This window comes from Crassostrea angulata, chromosome 10 (assembly GCF_025612915.1).
Source record: "Crassostrea angulata isolate pt1a10 chromosome 10, ASM2561291v2, whole genome shotgun sequence".
NCBI lineage: Eukaryota > Metazoa > Mollusca > Bivalvia > Ostreida > Ostreidae > Magallana > Magallana angulata.
Window position 1 is genome coordinate 40584596 of NC_069120.1, and position 18667 is coordinate 40603262.

Sequence of the window (18667 nt, forward strand, 5' to 3'; positions counted from 1 at the left end):
GTCTCTGAATTAGCACACTGCGTATTTACAGGGCTTGATTTGTAAGATTTGATATCATGATATTTAAATTTACATCTGAATTCTTTGCTGTATTCATCCACACCGGTTTATTTTTCAGTCCATTGACGTCATTTCCAAATGTTTATTGTTCGCAATATAACAGTAGGAAACTGACGAAACTGACTGTGACTTGCTACTTTTTGAATTTCACAAATTCACATACCGGGATTTTAGTTCAGTGGTATATCATCCATGTTATTTTTTTGTTTATCTGTAGCAAATTTTAGCCTGTAAGTTTTCTTCTTGCATGTCGTGGGAGATGAACGACCCCCCCCCTTTTTTTGACAATTCTTAATCAATACTACATCAAACCATTCTTAAAATTAGCCTAAATTAATTCATGTAAAGTATAAATATAAACTTACTGATCAAAATGATCGTACTTGCACTCTTATTAAGAAATGTCATGCACAGACAATTCCATTTAAACAAGGTCATTCAAATGCAAATATCATATACATGTATTATATATATCATGACCTAATTTGCTGTACTTTTGCCGTCTATGAGCATGCTTTCTTTTATAAAATATATTTACATAAGAAATGTTTCCATAAATTTTATAGACACGTGAGCTCTCAACACCTGCTTTCACTCACATGCTGCTGAAAAAAGTTTGATTTTTTTTTTTTTTTAATAAATTCAGTTAATTTGTTATATGACCAAGTGACACTTTTTTGAGCACTTAGTTTACAAAGGGATGGCTATTAATGTCGGAAGAACAGTCTACAATTTCGTGCAATCATTCTTGAAATACCTAGGTTAATTTTCTACCAAAGACGTTAAGCTATTGTATGTCTTTATCGACAATTACCTGTCTCAATCTTAGCCCTAGTCAAATGTTGCACACTTCTCATATTCTCAAGTATACATTATGCACACTTCAATAAACAAAAAACAATCTAACCAGTTTGATCAATGACGATTTTGAGTGTCATTTGAAAAATACCAAATTACATGTACATGTACAAAAGGAGTCAATGTCACTGTCAGTAGGTGGCGCTCAACCGGAAATTGGTGGAAAAGTCTAATTGCTTATTTATAAAGCATACAAGAGACAAAAGAACGCTTCAAATGATCCGCATGACCGCCAAAATGATGCCGTGTTGATTACCCTGTTATTCAAGCTGTGATGTTACTCTACCACACCAAATTTTTCCCTGTGTTTTTACAATATGTATCAAACGCATACACGGTCTTATCTTAAATTATCTTAAATATCCCATAATTGATACAATTAACGACATGAAATTGGTTTAAATCCTTTGTTTTATCATTTAAATTTTTCAATGCCGCTTCAACCAATGAAAATACACTCTTACATTGATAGGAAAGTGATAATAGAAAAGGGACTAGTACAACTAGCGCACAAACATAACGCACCGCGAGGCGTATACCTGATAACCACCGCGGCATAAATGTGCAGGGAAACTTCACTATAACTCATAAATTTAAAAATGCATGTAGGTCATCTATGCAAAAACGTCATCAATTTAAATTTTCTTCTATAGCCTTTACATTCTATTTTTGATCTAAAACATTACATGTTATTGACTTTAAATTTCAAGAAACAAAGATAAGCGTTGAATTTCCTTCCTTTTTTGCTTCTTGATAACAAGTTAACTGGCGTATTTCCAAGTTATTCTAACAATGTATTCATACACGGGCGCCTAATTTACATTTCTGAAGTATTTGCAATATCGATGTCCCTTCGTTGAATCGCAGAAAGCAAACACTATGGTATTAAACGCTTATGCTACCGATACAGCTTGATCCTGTGTTTTCAAAGTGAAAATTGGCATAATTTTTCTTTTGGTTTTATCCTTAAACAAATCGGGATTTGAATAAAAAGTAGGATAATGTTAACTTTGTATAATCAAAGCCTTTCGCCAGTCGTCCTGGTTTATGCTGAAATTTGTTTAATCGAATTATTCTGATATCGAGTAAATTCGGACAAGTATGTTTAAAAAGAGTAACTAAAATGTCTTCTGAATATCAATGAACAAACATTAATACTCGGTGCTTTATATATACATGTACGTCAGACAAAAAGGATGCATTGGTGAAAAAAATGCTTTGCTTTGCTTTATGACACCAAGGGCATCCGTAAATTCATTGGTTTTCAATCCTAGCGCAAGACTGTTATTTTTTTAAACTACATGTATATATAAAGACACATCTTCTAAAATGCTTATCCATGTGCGAAACGAACTTTCCGTGTAAGGAGGGGGGGGGGGCATCAAAATCACAACCCCAACAGCTTCGTGGAAACTGGAAACCACAAAACAACATGACCCAAAGGAAGTTTTGTGTTACGGCCGGAAAGCCAAGAAATTGCACGGAAGCCAGGGTCTGTGTCCAGTCACTAAGAAGAGAGGGGTAACCACAAAAGTTACAAGTGCGTTCTACATGCACCATAAAAAATTGGATATCCGAGGTCCAAAGTTACATTCAAAGCATGTAAAAGAAATCAATATTTTGCTTTAATTTACGTACTATAGTATTTGGGTGTCTGATGTTACGTGAATATTGATTCCATGGGGATTGGTATTGAAGTGATAATTTAATTAAAATAAATCAAACCAAAGGATAATGGCAAATTAATTAAAACTTGTAATCAATCAAGGCATTCCTTTTAAGGATCAATATATTATATTTAATATTGAATAATTAATAGAACACAATTAATTACTAATTATTGCAAGACGTGGTGTGTACCGCACCCTACTCTAACTATTGAATTTAAAATAGCATAGTTCAGCAAAATTGTCGTGAAAATATAAAAATCTAAATTCAATGACGTCAGTGCAATAACTGAAATGATGAAATGCGCTTTTGAGGTTTGAATTTGGAAATTTTCCAACAAAATGCGCAAACTGACTGTGTTTTTACGTTGGCTTATTTAGTTTCAAAATTTGCACAAGGATTAAAAATATCTACTATAGTTCATATAACTAGCTGAACATAATATATATAAACTGGTAACGCGTTAAAAATGAAAGAAAAAATGAGTAAAAGCTCTTCAATTCCGGGAAAAAGGGTTTTTAACCATGTTTTACCAGTAGTTTATATTTAATAAGGGGGTATCAATTTCAATCTTTGGACGAGTGATAGCTGTATACGCACATTGGCTAGTCATGATTTGAAAACAAGAGCACACATATTACTTTAAAAACCTACGGAAATAATTAAAAACACAACCAAGAGGCCCACGGGTCATATCGCTCACCTGAACAACAGTTCCTAGCATCAATCTATTTCATCTTAATCCCTCTTGGGCCCCAGTATAAGTCGGGGGGGGGGGGTCCACAATTTGAAAAATTTAGAATTTACACTATCTTAGGATACTTGCATAGTAATCTCGCAAATTGTAGCATTGTAGTTCTTGAGAAGATTTAAAAAAACATTTTCCCTATTTATTTCTATGTTAAGGAGGTTGGGTGGTCAACAAATTAACCATCAGGTCTGCCTAAAATTTTGAGATGTTAGCTATAATCTAATTACAAGTATTATCTAATAAAGAAAAAATCCATTTATTTCACCTTTTGAATTTGGGTACTTTCCTATAGTTTTATTTAGAGCTCTCCTTCTAAAGGAGATCAATACAGTCTAAAAATGACCACCACCATAGAGCCCTCTTAAACTTTGAACCCCTCTTGATGCCCCAGTATTAGTCCAGGGAGTCACGATTTTAACAATTTAGATTCACTATGGTGTGTATATTGGCATGTCTGGTGCAATGGGTTTTTTTAAGACACACGCTCTATTTTTATTGTTTTGTAATTATCTCCCTTTTAAAAAGAGGTTTTTTCGTTATTTTAGCATTTTAGAATCCCTTTCCACAAGGAAGCTTCGTACCAAGGTTGATTAAATTTGGCCCAGTGGTTCTTGAGAAGAAGTCAAACATGTGAAAAGTTTATAGACAGCCAGACAAATGAATGGACAACGGGCAACAGGTGATCGAAAAAGCTCATTTAAACCGAAGGGATAAAGTTAACTAAAAAAATAAAAAACAAAAACAAATTAAAAACGAGATGAGAACGCCATGCATGTCTCCAGTATTTATACAAATATTCACCAATGATATTCATAACATGAGTTACACCACCGTATGTTACACATTTCAATAAGCAAATTTATTCCTAAAACAACCAACTTCCTATTCTAGAAAACAATAACAATTTTATCTTGTTTTGATATATCGTTAGCGCAGCTGGCTGCGTCATTGGTAAACATTTCCTAGAAACCCTATGTAACTTGACCTACATGTATCAGATATTGACATCTACACAGTTGACGAATGTTCATTTGTTTCAACACAATACAGATAATACATTTTCAAAGCCTGTGTGGGTCAAATTAAACAATGCGCAATGCCGGGGAACAAATCGAAGCGTGCGTCTCGAGAATATAGTATTTAATAGAGTTATGAACCACATAAAATAAATATTTTAAGTCTGATATTTTTCCCGAAAATTCCTAAAGCCTGTCATAATGAACTGTTAAATTTTATGCTTCAGTTCTCGGGAAAAAAATGCCGACTGCTTTCATTTGTACAATTATAGTAATCACAACGACGTTATGGCGTGTTCAACTAAAATTATAATATAGATGCATGACACGAAAATTAAGAAGGTTATGCAAGTTATAACGGCTGGGCTCATAGCATTTTTTGGTAATGTTATATCCATATGAAACTACAAAGGAAACGTTTTGATTTTAAAAGCCAAACTCGATCCTGATGACAGGTCTAGGGTTAACTTCACATGCAACGTAGTGTTAATTTTTTTTTTTTACACATTAACAGACACGCAGATCAGATAATATTTATAAGCAGCATCGAAATGAGAATAAAACTGATTAAAGTTTTGATAATTTTAATTGATTAGAGTTTCACATCCCTTTAAGAGACCCCCAACCAGCACTGGCTGCATATTTCGCGACGATCCATTTTTTGATGTTTTCGCTCTTATTTTCACACAAAAATTGTGTCCAATATTACTCTAAAAAATTTGTGATACGCGAAAAATTAACGGATACTATAGTATGCGTTATCAGGAATACACAGCCAATCAAGACAGACCAACTTTCTCGTGTTTTGCGCATGATCAGTGAAGCTGTGAGGGGGGGGGGGGGGTGTCAACAAATTACCCACTAGATTCACCAAAGAAAAAATTGAATGACTTTTCCTGCCATAAAATATCGTTTAGAAAAGGAAAAATCCAAATGTTTAAGCATTTAAATGATTTTTTTGTACGATGTTCTTTTCCAGTCCTTTTTGGATATACCACCATTGAAGATGTTTAAAAAGAAGATCAAGCTTTTCACTCGGATAAATCTGAGCAGAACTCATTTCTGGACATCTTTATCCATCATCAAACGTTATTAAAATTCAACAACCCTATTAAAAATACACGTAGTCATCTGTGCTGTATTTGTTTCAAACGTCAACAGAGAAAGTTCTCGAAAAATAATGGCCTTTTGTTGATTGTGTGATATCTCCACAGCAAAACTCAATTCATAATGATGTATTCATAGAAACTTCTTAAACGATTCCTATCAAGGAAGTGATGTCACCTGACCAAATGACTCAAGTCACCTAGAAATTGAACTTCTATGAAGATTTTTTATTTATATCAAAACAAACAAAAACATTAAAACAAAGACAAAACATATTGCACTTTTTTCAAATACACAATAACTGACTAATGAAATAAAGTGTCCCATGATGCTACTCAGAAATATTAAATAGATAATTCTTTTCCATTTGGTCTGCAGTGTTTATCTAACAACCGAAAGTACAAAGTGCAGAACTAGATCATATTATCAGTTAAATTAGGTGACATCTAAAAATAGTAAAAGGTTTATCTTGAAAATAGACAAAGATAAGGAAAATTGGCCCTTTTTTCACATACAATATTTGAACACGACTTTAATGTCAAACTCAAATAAATCAAACTATTTTCTTCCTGGATACACAAATCTTAAGAGTTCCAATAACATTTCAATGGAAACTCAAACAGGTAAAAAGGAAGAAATTTGAGTCTTTCAAAATCAGGAACTAATTTATAGTCTTATGTCACTTCAATAATCTTAGTGATGTCATCTTGGAATCTTGCCAAAACTGAAAACTATCTCAAAGACGTTGACCACAACATCTGGATATCAAACAGATACGTGAAAGGTGTACTAAATATAACTAAACTTTTAAAAAATTAAGCATTTGAAATGCTTTCTAACAAAATGATTGTCTCAGGTATTAGAACTGACAGTATTAGACGTAATAGTATCTTTTAAATATGATAGGTATTAATATTTCATTGAAAGCATGCAGAAATGTCACAATTAATTTTCATCTTCTCTTAAAAACAGAACATTAAAGGCATTAATTTATAAAACTTGTATTGAAACAATAGATTTTGTGTTTAAATAGTACTCTCTTTTTTAATATGGTACATATATTATCAATTGATGAAGCCATCAGTGAAATATAAATAATCATTACAATACAAAATATTTAGTACAAATAGTATAAAACAAAAATTTGAGATGATTCAAAATACTGATATCTTCACAAATAAAATAACAAAGTTAAAGATTCCATTCCAAGCCTAACATATAAATATTTCCTTAATCTTTAATAACACAGCCATACAAAATGCCCTTTATTAGAAATCACACGTTTTGGATAGAACCTCCTTTAGAGCTCCCATCCAGACTGGATTCATGCTCCTCTGCCTCATCCACAGATCCATAGTGCTGCTGGACAATCTGAGCCAGTTTGGTTAACTGCTTCGATGCGGATTCATCCGGATCATGCACCATCTGCACTCTCTGACCTCCAGCCAAGTCTGTGTTCACCTCTGCTTCAGAAGCAGCCTTCTTGGCAAACAGTGGTTTGGTGGAGTTTGCAGATCCACTGCTGTTGCTTCTGGCGAGTTCACTCTGATTGTCACTACTTGCGCTGGAGACATCACTTACACTCCTGATCCTCTCCACTTCAGTTGGGGGCAACAATTTAGGCCCCATGTTCTCCTCTGAGTTCATTTGGTCATCACCCATGGGCACAAGAGAAAGAGCAGGGGCATCTGCAGGTCTTAGCGTTTTTGGCGACTGACTAGATGTGTCTCTTGTGTAGCCGTAAGTCTGAGGGCTATTCTCTGAGGAGGAGGTTGAGGACTGAGCTGGAGAGGTGCTCACTGGAATCGGACTACTGTTGCTATGAGGCCTGCTGGACTCGGGCTTGTTGATGGTGACAGTCAGTGATGTGGCGCGACCTTTCTTTGTTTGATGATGCTCCTGGCGCCTAGGACTGTGAGACTGACTTCTACTCTGATGAGCAGAAGAAGAATGTCCGATCAGTTTTGTACCTGAGAGTTTCCTTCCACTGTGCCTTTTCTTTTTTCTGGACAAGTCCTCTAATGGAATCTCCTGCGGGCCCTCCAAAGAAGGTGGGTTGTTGGAAACCCCACCTGTGTCCTGATTAAATGACTGATAAGCAAACGAGGCCGCTTCTTCTGCAACTTCCACCTCCTCTGCTGTTGGTGGAGCAGACACTGCATGCTGGGTCTCTTTGTCATTCCCTGAGGTTGAAGCTGATTTGGCACTGGAGACGTGCCCTGAACGTGGCCTACGTACAGCTTTTTCTTTAGATGCTGCTGCATCAACAACTCTCACTGGGTGACTACGACCTGTAAAAAGACAAAACATTATGTCAAGTCCAAAAATAATAATAAATAATAATAAAAATAATATAAAAAATAAATATTCTCTATAATGTAAAAAATGAAGTCCCGTAAGCTTATTCTTATTTAGTTGAAAACTTCTAAACTGCAAAGATTTACTCGTCCCCAAAATAATCCACTTTACCCTGTACAACGTATGTGAAATTTAATTCCAAAATTATGTTCCCCTTTTACAATACAGTATTAAAAACATTAACTTCCACATCAAATCAAATGATCTTCATATATAGTTTCTTTCCAAGAAAGACTGAACGCTGACTCAAACGTATTCTGATCCTTGCTGAAGGTCTGATTTCAATAGGTCATTGTACTTTTGTCTTGCTAAACAGGTGCAGATGTGAAATATTATGCTAGCTAGGCTAGCTCCAGTTGCTTTAGTGTTTAAAAAGTTAATAACTTGATACTCTCTACTAGCACTGCTTTTTTTTTTTATTCAAAGATCTATACACCTTTTTCATATATATCAAACCTTACATGACATTATAATGCAGGGATTATCTGAAATCACGTATTTCAGCCTTCATAAAAAACTCATCAATGAATAACCCAGACAGGTAATTTTAGAGTGCACTGTATGCCTACACCTTTGATAACATTTCATGGAAAACAAAACTCATTTGTCAAGTTACATAATGTCTTTAAACACAGAAAAAAATGCACTTGAAGACCAAGGCTGAATATTAAAAAGGAATTATGACATAGATCAAATAAATGAATGCTTATTAATCACGTAACTACATATAAATCAATACTTAAGTTTAATGGTAAAATAAAAAGAAACCAAACTGAGGGTAAATTAATGGCTTTATATAACTTTTGTTCCCCAAAGAGCACTCCATAGGACTGAAATTATTAACGATTTTTGTCATATTTTAAGTCTTCGGGTTCCATTAAATTACGTAATGTGAAAGACTGAGAGCCAAAATATATCATCCAACTAATATTGTCATCATAAAATATTTTTAAAATTATAAACTCTGAAAAATTTATTAACACCCATAAAGCATACATGACAAAAATGTAACTACCTGTAAGAAAAATGAGAATTTATTTTCTCACATTTAAACATTTGAAATGAATGAATTATCATTGTACATTTGTACAGAGCTTTAATTTTCAGTAAAAGGAAACAATAAGTCAGGGAAAAATCATTTCCAGCGAGATTTCTAAAAGTTAACTTCTGTATAAATACTGATGGATGAGTTCTTTGACATTAAGTCACCTGGCAATTATAAAAATTATTTGCACCTTCTGACAGTGTGCAGGTTCGTTGACAACATAGTAATGCAGCTTTTCTAAAACATCCACACTGATTGACACTTTGCTGGATCATAAAATACATATTTTGAAGTTACATACTTTATCAAAAGTGCTTTTGCACAAAATCTCTACATAAGTGGTATTTTGGCAGAATTTTTGTTTTTTAGGTTGGGGGGGGGGGGGGGGAGGGGGGGGAGGGGGGAAGACAAGTTTGCAACAGTTGGGTATATAGAACTGGTATTCTGAAAAAAAAAAATGGTTAAAAAATGCAACTGTATTGAAAAACATGTCCCCCAAATAATGCTAATAAAAAATCTATCTATCAGGGACGAAGCTGTCAGCTGAAAACTTAAAGTCTGAAAAGAAAATACCAAAGCACAATAGAAGGAATGCATCAACGGTTAAATCAGATAACAACTCTTTGATTGAATGAAAAATATTTTTTGCTGGGGTTTTATCTCAAATTTAAATCTTCTCAAGTAACTGGTTCCTATTAACTTGTTACCAATGCCATAATGACAGTAGATTTCTCAGAAAAACCACCACAAAAAAATCTACACTTTGGCATTTACCGGTAATTGAATGTGTTTTTGAATGCAGGAAGTCTCTTTAAAGTCTGATTTGTATGTCTCTTGTCTACATGCATGACAGAATATGAAAAATTATTCAGATAAACATATTTGAATGTTGCATAGACCACTGATCACGCATTATATAAAGCTACAGCAGTGTAACATTATTATTGCCATTAGGGACAAATTGTCAATAATTTTGAGCACTTTCCCTCGGCAATCTCTCACAAACAAGCTAACTTTTGACCCATTTTGCCTGATGAGGTTATGCAGTCCAGGGATTTCCTGGAAAATTATTACATTACATTACATTATCGACCTATGTGATAGATCATACTCGTACACACTGGTACTCATACTGACAAATTCAGCAATTACTACTGAAAACCTGAAAAATGTCCCAAAACACCATAGATTTTTTTTAAGCAGACCTTCCCAGCCATCTTGAGGTTCCAAGACCATAAACTGAAAACAGACTTAAGGTGGCATGGGACACCTCTATGATTTACGTATATTGGGTATCCAATCGGAATAACCATAAAATCTAGTATGTTTTATTAATCTGTTCTTTCCCGAAATCGTTAACTAACAGTGTTGCCAAACGGGTTAGAGTGTTAACTACGAATCTGTAAGTCATGAGTTCGAATCCCGCTGAGGCTTTTATAAATTTTACTTTTTCAAAAATGTTTAAATCATATTTTTCGGTTAAATATTTTAGATTTTGAAAATTCTAAAATTGTTAAAGTTTTTTTTAATTTTTGTGTACTTTTATCCACATTAATACTGGCAGGTTTCCCATACTACCTTAAAGACAAAAATTTGAAATTAGTAGCCTACATATGTATTGTACTTCAGAAATATTATTGTAAATTTTTCATCATGTGTTTGTTTTTATAAATCATACATTCTTTCTACATGTGAATCATTTTGTTGAAAAGAAATCAATCTATTCAAAATAATAGATTTGACTCAAGCTCCTTGTTATGCAGTTCATCATGCAGGCATCAAATCACTTGAAATTTTTTTTCCAAAAATGAAGCCTTTTGAATTTGGGGTAAAAGATAATACTAATTTTACATTTTGACTAATTAGTCTGATCTCAGTTAACGGTCTTGGGGCCAGGCCTTGTCTCTTTCACTTCAATGAGAACAAAGCCCTTCATTATACACATCTATTTATTTTAGCCTACTCTTTATTTAAAAGATCGAACAAATTTCTAAGTACTTAACCATAAAGAAAATTAAGACATCAAGATGAAGGAATATATAATGGACAAAATTTGAGCCCTTGTGTTTAAAAAAAAATTCAAAGAAGGCTTGCAGTGAGTCAATATCCCTGTCATTGTTAGTTATCAAACAAAAGAATACGAAGCTCCAATGAACATAAAAGACTTCATATTGAAGACTTCAAATGTTGAAACCAGGAAGTCGAATTTCTGCACAGATGGATAGATATTGACTAAGGTGTGCGCTTACATGTAAATAGTTTGAACTTCAACGGTAATGTTTAACTTAACTCTAATCTCAAGGACTTTATAACTTTACTGATCCAATCGTCATCATCCTAGTTTATCATATATAACCTTAAAAAAGGATGACGATACCAGGAAGGCAGGCTATCTTCGTATGGAAGGTCAATAGCTTTTTCAAGGTCTAACAAGAAAAGATTAATGGTAGCTATATGTTTATACCTGAAACCTCTTCATATACGTTTTGTAGGAACTCTGAGTCACTCAAATTAGTACAAGGAAAGCAAGTCGAGGAAAAATAACTAGAACTTTTAACCCTACCTATTCCTAACATTCTCCATCCCTATAAGGAATAAGCAGACCCCCCACCCCCTGACCCGAGCCACAAGTACAAGCTCATGAGACATCCTTACACATTCATTTGATGTGACTTGAGTACATGTACTTTAATTACTATTATGCTAGTTACCTTCATACCAACATATAACAATGAAGGAAGAGTGTTTTATTGTCTAACTAATGCTTTCAAAGTCAGGGTGAACTAGCCCTATCAAACAGGGGACAAAACCTACTGCATTCTTCATATTGACACCTCCACAATGCAATGCATTTTGTATTTTTTGTGAGTATTATTTCCACCCAAAATATTTTCATGCAGTCATTTTCTCTATCTTTAGGAGGAGATTGATTCTATGGGTGTTATTCACTGGTGTAGGAAGAATCGATTGACATGAGAAATCTTAAAGCAATGCTTCATCGTCCTCTCTATTTGGATCAGTTTAGGAGGAGAGCATCGTTTTTCAAATCCCCAGTGAAAGATACTAGGTTATCATCAGCTTGTCCATTCAATTTTAGTTTTTTGCACTGAATGTGTTCATGCATGTATAATGGCATTGGTGCACAATAGGACACATACTATCTGACAAATTCATTATTAAACACTAAGTACATTCTACATTTTTATTAGTTTAAGTTCCATGTAATTTAGATGAATTAATCACACTTCTGCCTTAACCTCATAACACTCACTTACACAGAACATATGTTACTGTAAAACCCCAATGGTCATTTTCTTTTTATTAACAAAACCAGTTTCATTTAAGACATTGCTTTCAAAAGGCAATATCACTTGAACAGGGTTGTTTATCGTAACACTTGAAGCTTAATTTTCTAAAATGAAGTCTACTGAATTTGGGAAAATGAAAAGTTGTACAAGAAATTTGTATTCCTACAACTATAGCCATATCGATAATAGTAATTTCCTGGAAAGGGTTTTTATCTTAATATGACAGGGTTCGGTTATTCGTTTGTCAGGGGTTCATTACAGCTATTAGTTTGTCATTCGTGAAGCCATTTCAATAGACAGCCCACACTCCTGATGTCACAGTCTAACAAAGACATTAAAAACACTCTTCTTCCTTTTTTTTCATTGAGAAGCAGATATCTCCATACTTTATCTAGTGATTAATTACCTGTTTAAAAAGACTTTCACGTTTCTCAACACCCACACATCATACGTCATATAAAATAGAACATGAACTTTAATAATATTCTATTACTTTTTTTGGGGGGGGGGGGGGGGGGGGGGGTCATGTTGTTTTTGGGACAGCTTGATCAAATTTTGCACTGATCTAAAATCGACAAAAATTTGCCCCCCCCCCCCTCCCCTTTCCCCTAAATTTTATGAAACACCACTTCCAGGAGTTTTTAAATCATTTTTTGACAGAAACTTTCAAAAGTTATATTACACATGCAGACTGTCAAATGCAGGCTGCACCCTAATGTCTGCATTTATTAATGTACGAAAAAAATTATTGATTTATTAAAACACAAAACACATAAAATTTAAGCAAAACAAAAGATTAACACTATTTCATTTATCAGCTGTTGATCTAGTGTGGTGAAGGAATTTTTTTGATTTAATAAATGACATTGAGTATGTATATTGTATTAAAACACTTTTAGCAGGAAATTTCAAATCAATTCAAGGTATATAATAGTAAAAATCATTGAATGAAGCCCACCCCCCCCCCCCCCAAAAAAAAAACCCCACCCAAATACTACAAGTTTTTCAGGTTCAAGTACCAGAGTACCACTATTCATCATAATTATCACAAATAAAACCTGAAACCATTTTATGATACTTGGTTCATCTTTTATTATTTATATCATTCAGTTAATTCCTCAATTGCAAATCCATGCAACATCCTTGCTATACAGTTTTTGAACAGCAGCTCAGAAACATTGACTGAGCAACAACTGTAGCATTAGATGTTGCATTCATAGTAAATGCAAGTTTGCTAAAAAGTTCCAGGTTCAGAAACAAAGACCTAACTTTGCCTGTCAAAAAAAAATCTGAATTAGATATTCCTACAATAAATTGGATCAGCCTGCGTTTATTTTCTAAAATGAAAAAAGTGCTTGTGTGTTCACTGCGTTTATTGTATCTGTACAAAATGAAGTGGCAATTAAGTGTGTATAAATATACTTTTTTCAGAATTGCACATCAAATATACCGGCAGTCACATTCCGAAAATAAAGTGTAACACAAAATGACCTGACAGTAACAACGACAGGAACCATCAGGAAATAAATCGGGGCATTTATATATTAGCAGGACTGTCGACATCATGACCTACATTTCTTTATCGCTTCAGCAAAGACATATCAATCAGTTCTTAGAAACCATGCAATTTTAAAATGCATTCCTGATTCTTTAATAGTTTTTTAAGGGCAGCGTACAGCTATCTCTTGACTTTAAACTCTGATAAGGAATGTCACTGGCCCTTAATACATCAAGGTCATCTGATAGGAAAAATGAACTCGTTATTCTTGTATTTCCTTATTAAAAAGAATATTTATACAAAAATTATTATCTCAAGTGATATGATGTTATTAATTCCACTTTTTGTTATGAGCTAACAAAACTGGTAAAAAAAAAAAATCCTGTAATTAAAGGTAGCAATATATTAATAAACATCTCTTTACTATCCGTACCCCTCATTTCCAGTTAAACTGTAAAACCTGCAAGTCTGCATGACAATATAAGTTTTAATGACGCATGCGAACAGATGTACATTCAACGTGCTGACAGTCAGGCATTGAGACAGACAAATCAGACATTTTTTGGCTTTTATTGTAATTTGATTGCGATATGCACTTGCACAAACTTCAGTTCTCCAACTTCAATCAAACACGAGAAAAAAAGAGCATTGCCAGGATACATATTATACTCGTCTGCTACAATTTGAACACATAGGGAATAAAATTGATCGTACTACACAGATGGATAGAAATGAGAGCTGTTCCAGTCCACAACCCATCAACAGTTAAGCATAAAAAATACCCTAAAATTAAACACATTATTTCGTATGCACATATATATCGATAAAAGCATATTTTGACTATTATCTGCTTCAGATAAATCTTTTTGAAGTTATCTACCATGCATTATGTAAAAACAAATTCAAGCTTCACAATAAGGGAAGCAAGTGCTTTACAGGTATATTCAATGCAAGATGATGAACGATATAACCCCCCCCCCCCCCCACTACTAATTTGGTCCTCTTCATGCTGTTAAGCACATAAGGGCATTACCAGGGATCCCCACGTTGGTCTGTCCTATGACCATTTCTGACCACCCCCCCCCCCCCACCACCCCTCCTATGTCATAGATGATGGTCATGAAAAAAATTCACATTTACTGATGCAACTGAATGAATTAAAGGCTGAAAAAAGTGTATGTCATATCTCTTAAGTGGAATGTAAAAGCATTCATGCCTCCCCCCTTTCTTCATACCACACACACTAAAAACACTAAACCACACTGTAATTAGGCAAAAATTTGTTTGTTGGTTGTATGAGTCTGAATTTAGAATTTAGGGACTTGTTTAATTTGATGTTTTGCAACAGCTGCCATCAATGGGTCAAGGAATTGCATCAGAAATTGAAAACCCCCCAAAACAAAACAGGAAATGGCCGGGAACATGTCTGTACCTGGGAGGGGGCGCTGTCGACAGGCTGAATCTCCGGGAATGTCGATCAACTTTTCGATCATGTGCATTTTCAGCTGCCTGGCTTTAAGTCGTCCCTTAGTCAATCGCTGTTTTGCCGCCATACAGCGAATGTGATCGTCAAAGATAAACCTTGCATTGAGAAGGGGGACAGGGCGAGTGTGCTGAGAGCTGGCCGGTTTGTGGATCGTGATGTGGAGAGACCGACTATCCTCTTTGTCTCCTGTAACCTCAACATCCTACAAAAAAAAAAAAAAAAACATTCAAAAGAAAATTTCAAATTCACCATTTGGAAGTGCTATTCACACTAAATCCAAAATTAACTGTTCAACGTATAACTTTTCTGAAAATACATATTTCACAGAAGAAAGCCTGAAATATTCATATGACTCTATTATAAACCATAAATGTTAAATTTAAACATGCTTTTCTAAGCATTTATAGACTGTCACTATGTAACTTAACAAACACATCACTTAATAACAGGAAAAGCTGACATCGATCTAAACTAGAACCACTGGTTTCTAGAAAACTATTGATAAATCTGTATTTCTAAGTAGCTGCACGGATTTTTAGCCAAATAAATACCTGATTAATGAGTATCGCAATGAATATTTCAAAAAATTGATATATTTTTCTAGTAAACGCTTTTTCAACGAATCAATTCATTGAAATTGCAGAACCTTTAACCTCCTCCAAAAATACATATCAAGATACTACATTGTAATATGTTCATACCATATCATCTATCATTTTCTTGATAAGTGTACAGTGATTGAATAAATTTTACCAGGAAAATGATTTCACATATTAAGGGATCAGATTCGTAATATTTAAATCATGCAAACAGAATGTGCCCTGTTCTTATTTAAAGAAGAATCAAGGCCATGCATGCATAGTTTATCAAAATTTTAAGAAAATTCATCAAAAATAATATTTAGGAAGAATCAAAAGCCTTTTACATTAATTGTGGAAAATATCACTTTATCCTTAGTATGCTTTTAAAGAAATTTGGACTAGAACATTTCTTTACTTGTAAAACACATTTAAAAATATTTACAAGTTTATTTTTCTGCTAAAAGCTGACTTCATTACATAGAAGGATTCCTGCCTTTAAGCCTGGTTACACCACCCAATGTGTTTTATCGGAATAGTTTTTAATCTCGATATGACAGTTCACTAAACTTCACTTAACCATTAAACATCCCTGACATTTTCAAAAGACATGCGAAACAGACATATCGAATACAAGTGCACAGCAGGCGCTAACCTAACGATTATCTGGAATAAGAGGAAACCGGTTCTATTATCACTAGCCTTGAAATGAGTTTTCCTAGAAAACCATCTTGTTGCTTTCCCAGAAAAAGCTGATGGATGCAAGGCCCAAATGATAAAATAGATCAAAATATCTGTGCAACTTAGAAGTTATTGCTGCAGCTGGGGACAGACCTGAATGGCATTTGCAAAATGAAAATATATTTTTTTCATACCATATTCTTATCGTTTGGTTTTTACTGGAAATTAATAATCTAATAATGGCAGATTCATGGAAACAAGAACTCGAGGGTAGTATTAATGGTCACATGAGTACTAGTATACTATTGTTATTATCTGCAGAAACTGTATTTATCAATGAACTATTTCTTATAGTGCATAAAAAACATTCTATATGAATGACCTGCTCCCTTTTAAATCAACTAATCAGAGAAAAAAGATAAATTATTAAATGAAATTCATATATCAGAAAGAGAGAGAAAGATATCCTTCTTATCATTATATAAATTATGCACCATTTTTTTTCTCAGAGAACCAAGAGTAAAAAAGAAGATTCTTGGAAATTCTCAGCACTTTCTCTGATTTAAGGGGAAAGAGAACTTTAAGTATATTAGTGGTTCTTCTCAACAGTATCCCGGTAATTTGAAATCCTTTATTGATTGCATTCTGAGCATGCATCACATTTTCTGAATACCTTACAACTACACATTGTTCTTCAATACTCAATAACTCTTTTCTCTTTTCTTTACAGAAAAAACCATCACAAACAAATCTGATATTCTTGTATACTCTATCCATCTTCCTAATAATTGATTGACATTTCATATTAAATGGTAGTTAAAGCTTCTTAAAATATAACAAGATCCAGAAAAAGACCCTGCAATTCTGGTTGAACAACAGACAGCCTTTAAGTACGATATGTAATTAGAGATTTACCCGGTAATTAAAATGTTTGTAATTAGAGATTTAAGAAGCTTGTAATAAGAGATATTCCAGTTTTGGCAATTGTGGTATCCACAATCTTCGGGCATTTACAGCACTTTGCTGAGTTGAATGAGAGACCGCTTATCTGTCTTTATTTCTATACCGGCGTTTTACCATTACTCCAAATATTTAGATTTCCTCCCAACAACGGGTTCATCTTACGGATGTCCATCAGCATACTTTACAAATCGATGGGGCTGTCTCTGTTAGCTTGTTTACTGAGTTTCATGTATCTATTTGAAGAATGATTAAACACTAAACAAGCGTGTACCTAGTATGTAACCAATATGCAGAGAGAGAGAGAGAGAGAGAGAGAGAGATATTGATATTTTGGAAGATGGACTTTATCATAAGGTTTTTACTACCTTGTACATTAAACTATGTGACAAATTTTCTAAATCATGCATTATGAAAAGATGTCTGGCAGGAAGTCTCTAGAACAAGAAAATAAATTTGACATATATTCATATTAGCAATATACAATCATTGACACATCATTGAATTTAAACAATAAAATGCTCTCTGGTACTAGTCTTGCAGAAAAAAAACCATTTCCTGCAAAAGCGGATTATGTAATTTTTTCAGCCATGTCGTAACAATATATTTATTATTATGACATAGATTAATATTTCATATTTAATAGCTGCATTAATTAAAAGCTTCACTGGGTTGCATATAATTGATGTTTTTCTGTTATTTTGAAGCACTAATTTGATAATTAAAATGTCTTATTGAGATGATAGGTAAATTCGTTATGATAACAATTTCTATATACAAAAGAAGGTTCATAAACTCTTCCAAGATTAAATGCAGATAATGTAAAACAATGGGGGGTGGGGGGGGGGGGATCACATTCAATATATACACAATGAACTGTTTGCTTACATGTCAAATTTTCCCCTGAATAAACTGTTTGGTCTCAATTACAACTTTTCCTTAATTATTTTACTCATCTGGCAATTTTTCTTCATGAATTGTTTTCTCGCCTTATGCCTTTTCTGCTAATTGCATTGTTTACACATATGCTTTTCTGCTTAATCAATTGTTTAAAAATTTGCTTTTTCTGCCCCCAAATTTGTTTCATGCTTTTGCTAATGACTTATATAACTTTTCCCTTTATAGAAAAAATTATTTGCTAATACATGTACATGTACTTTCCTTTGCTGCTTTGAGAAATGTTTACTATTATGAAATGTAATTCTGTTTCTGCTTTGATGAATTGTTTACCCATGCATGCATTTTTCCTGCTTTAAATTTTGACTTATAAGTCATTTTAAAGTAGGGCAACCA

At 33.8% G+C, this 18667-nt stretch overlaps 1 protein-coding gene across 2 annotated transcripts in view; it reads right to left on the minus strand.

Annotated features, from left to right (window-relative positions):
* Positions 1 to 5666: 5666 nt before the first annotated feature.
* LOC128165273 (protein CLEC16A-like) overlaps positions 5667 to 18667 on the minus strand; it is a 60147-nt gene continuing 47146 nt past the window's right edge. For both annotated transcript variants that reach the window (XM_052829651.1, XM_052829649.1), the window contains exons 22-23: positions 15102 to 15357; positions 5667 to 7751 (exon numbers count right to left, since the gene is read on the minus strand). In XM_052829651.1, coding sequence (XP_052685611.1) covers positions 6736 to 7751; positions 15102 to 15357 — 1272 coding nt within the window. In that variant the 3' untranslated portion in view covers positions 5667 to 6735. The remainder of the gene's footprint in view (positions 7752 to 15101; positions 15358 to 18667) is intronic.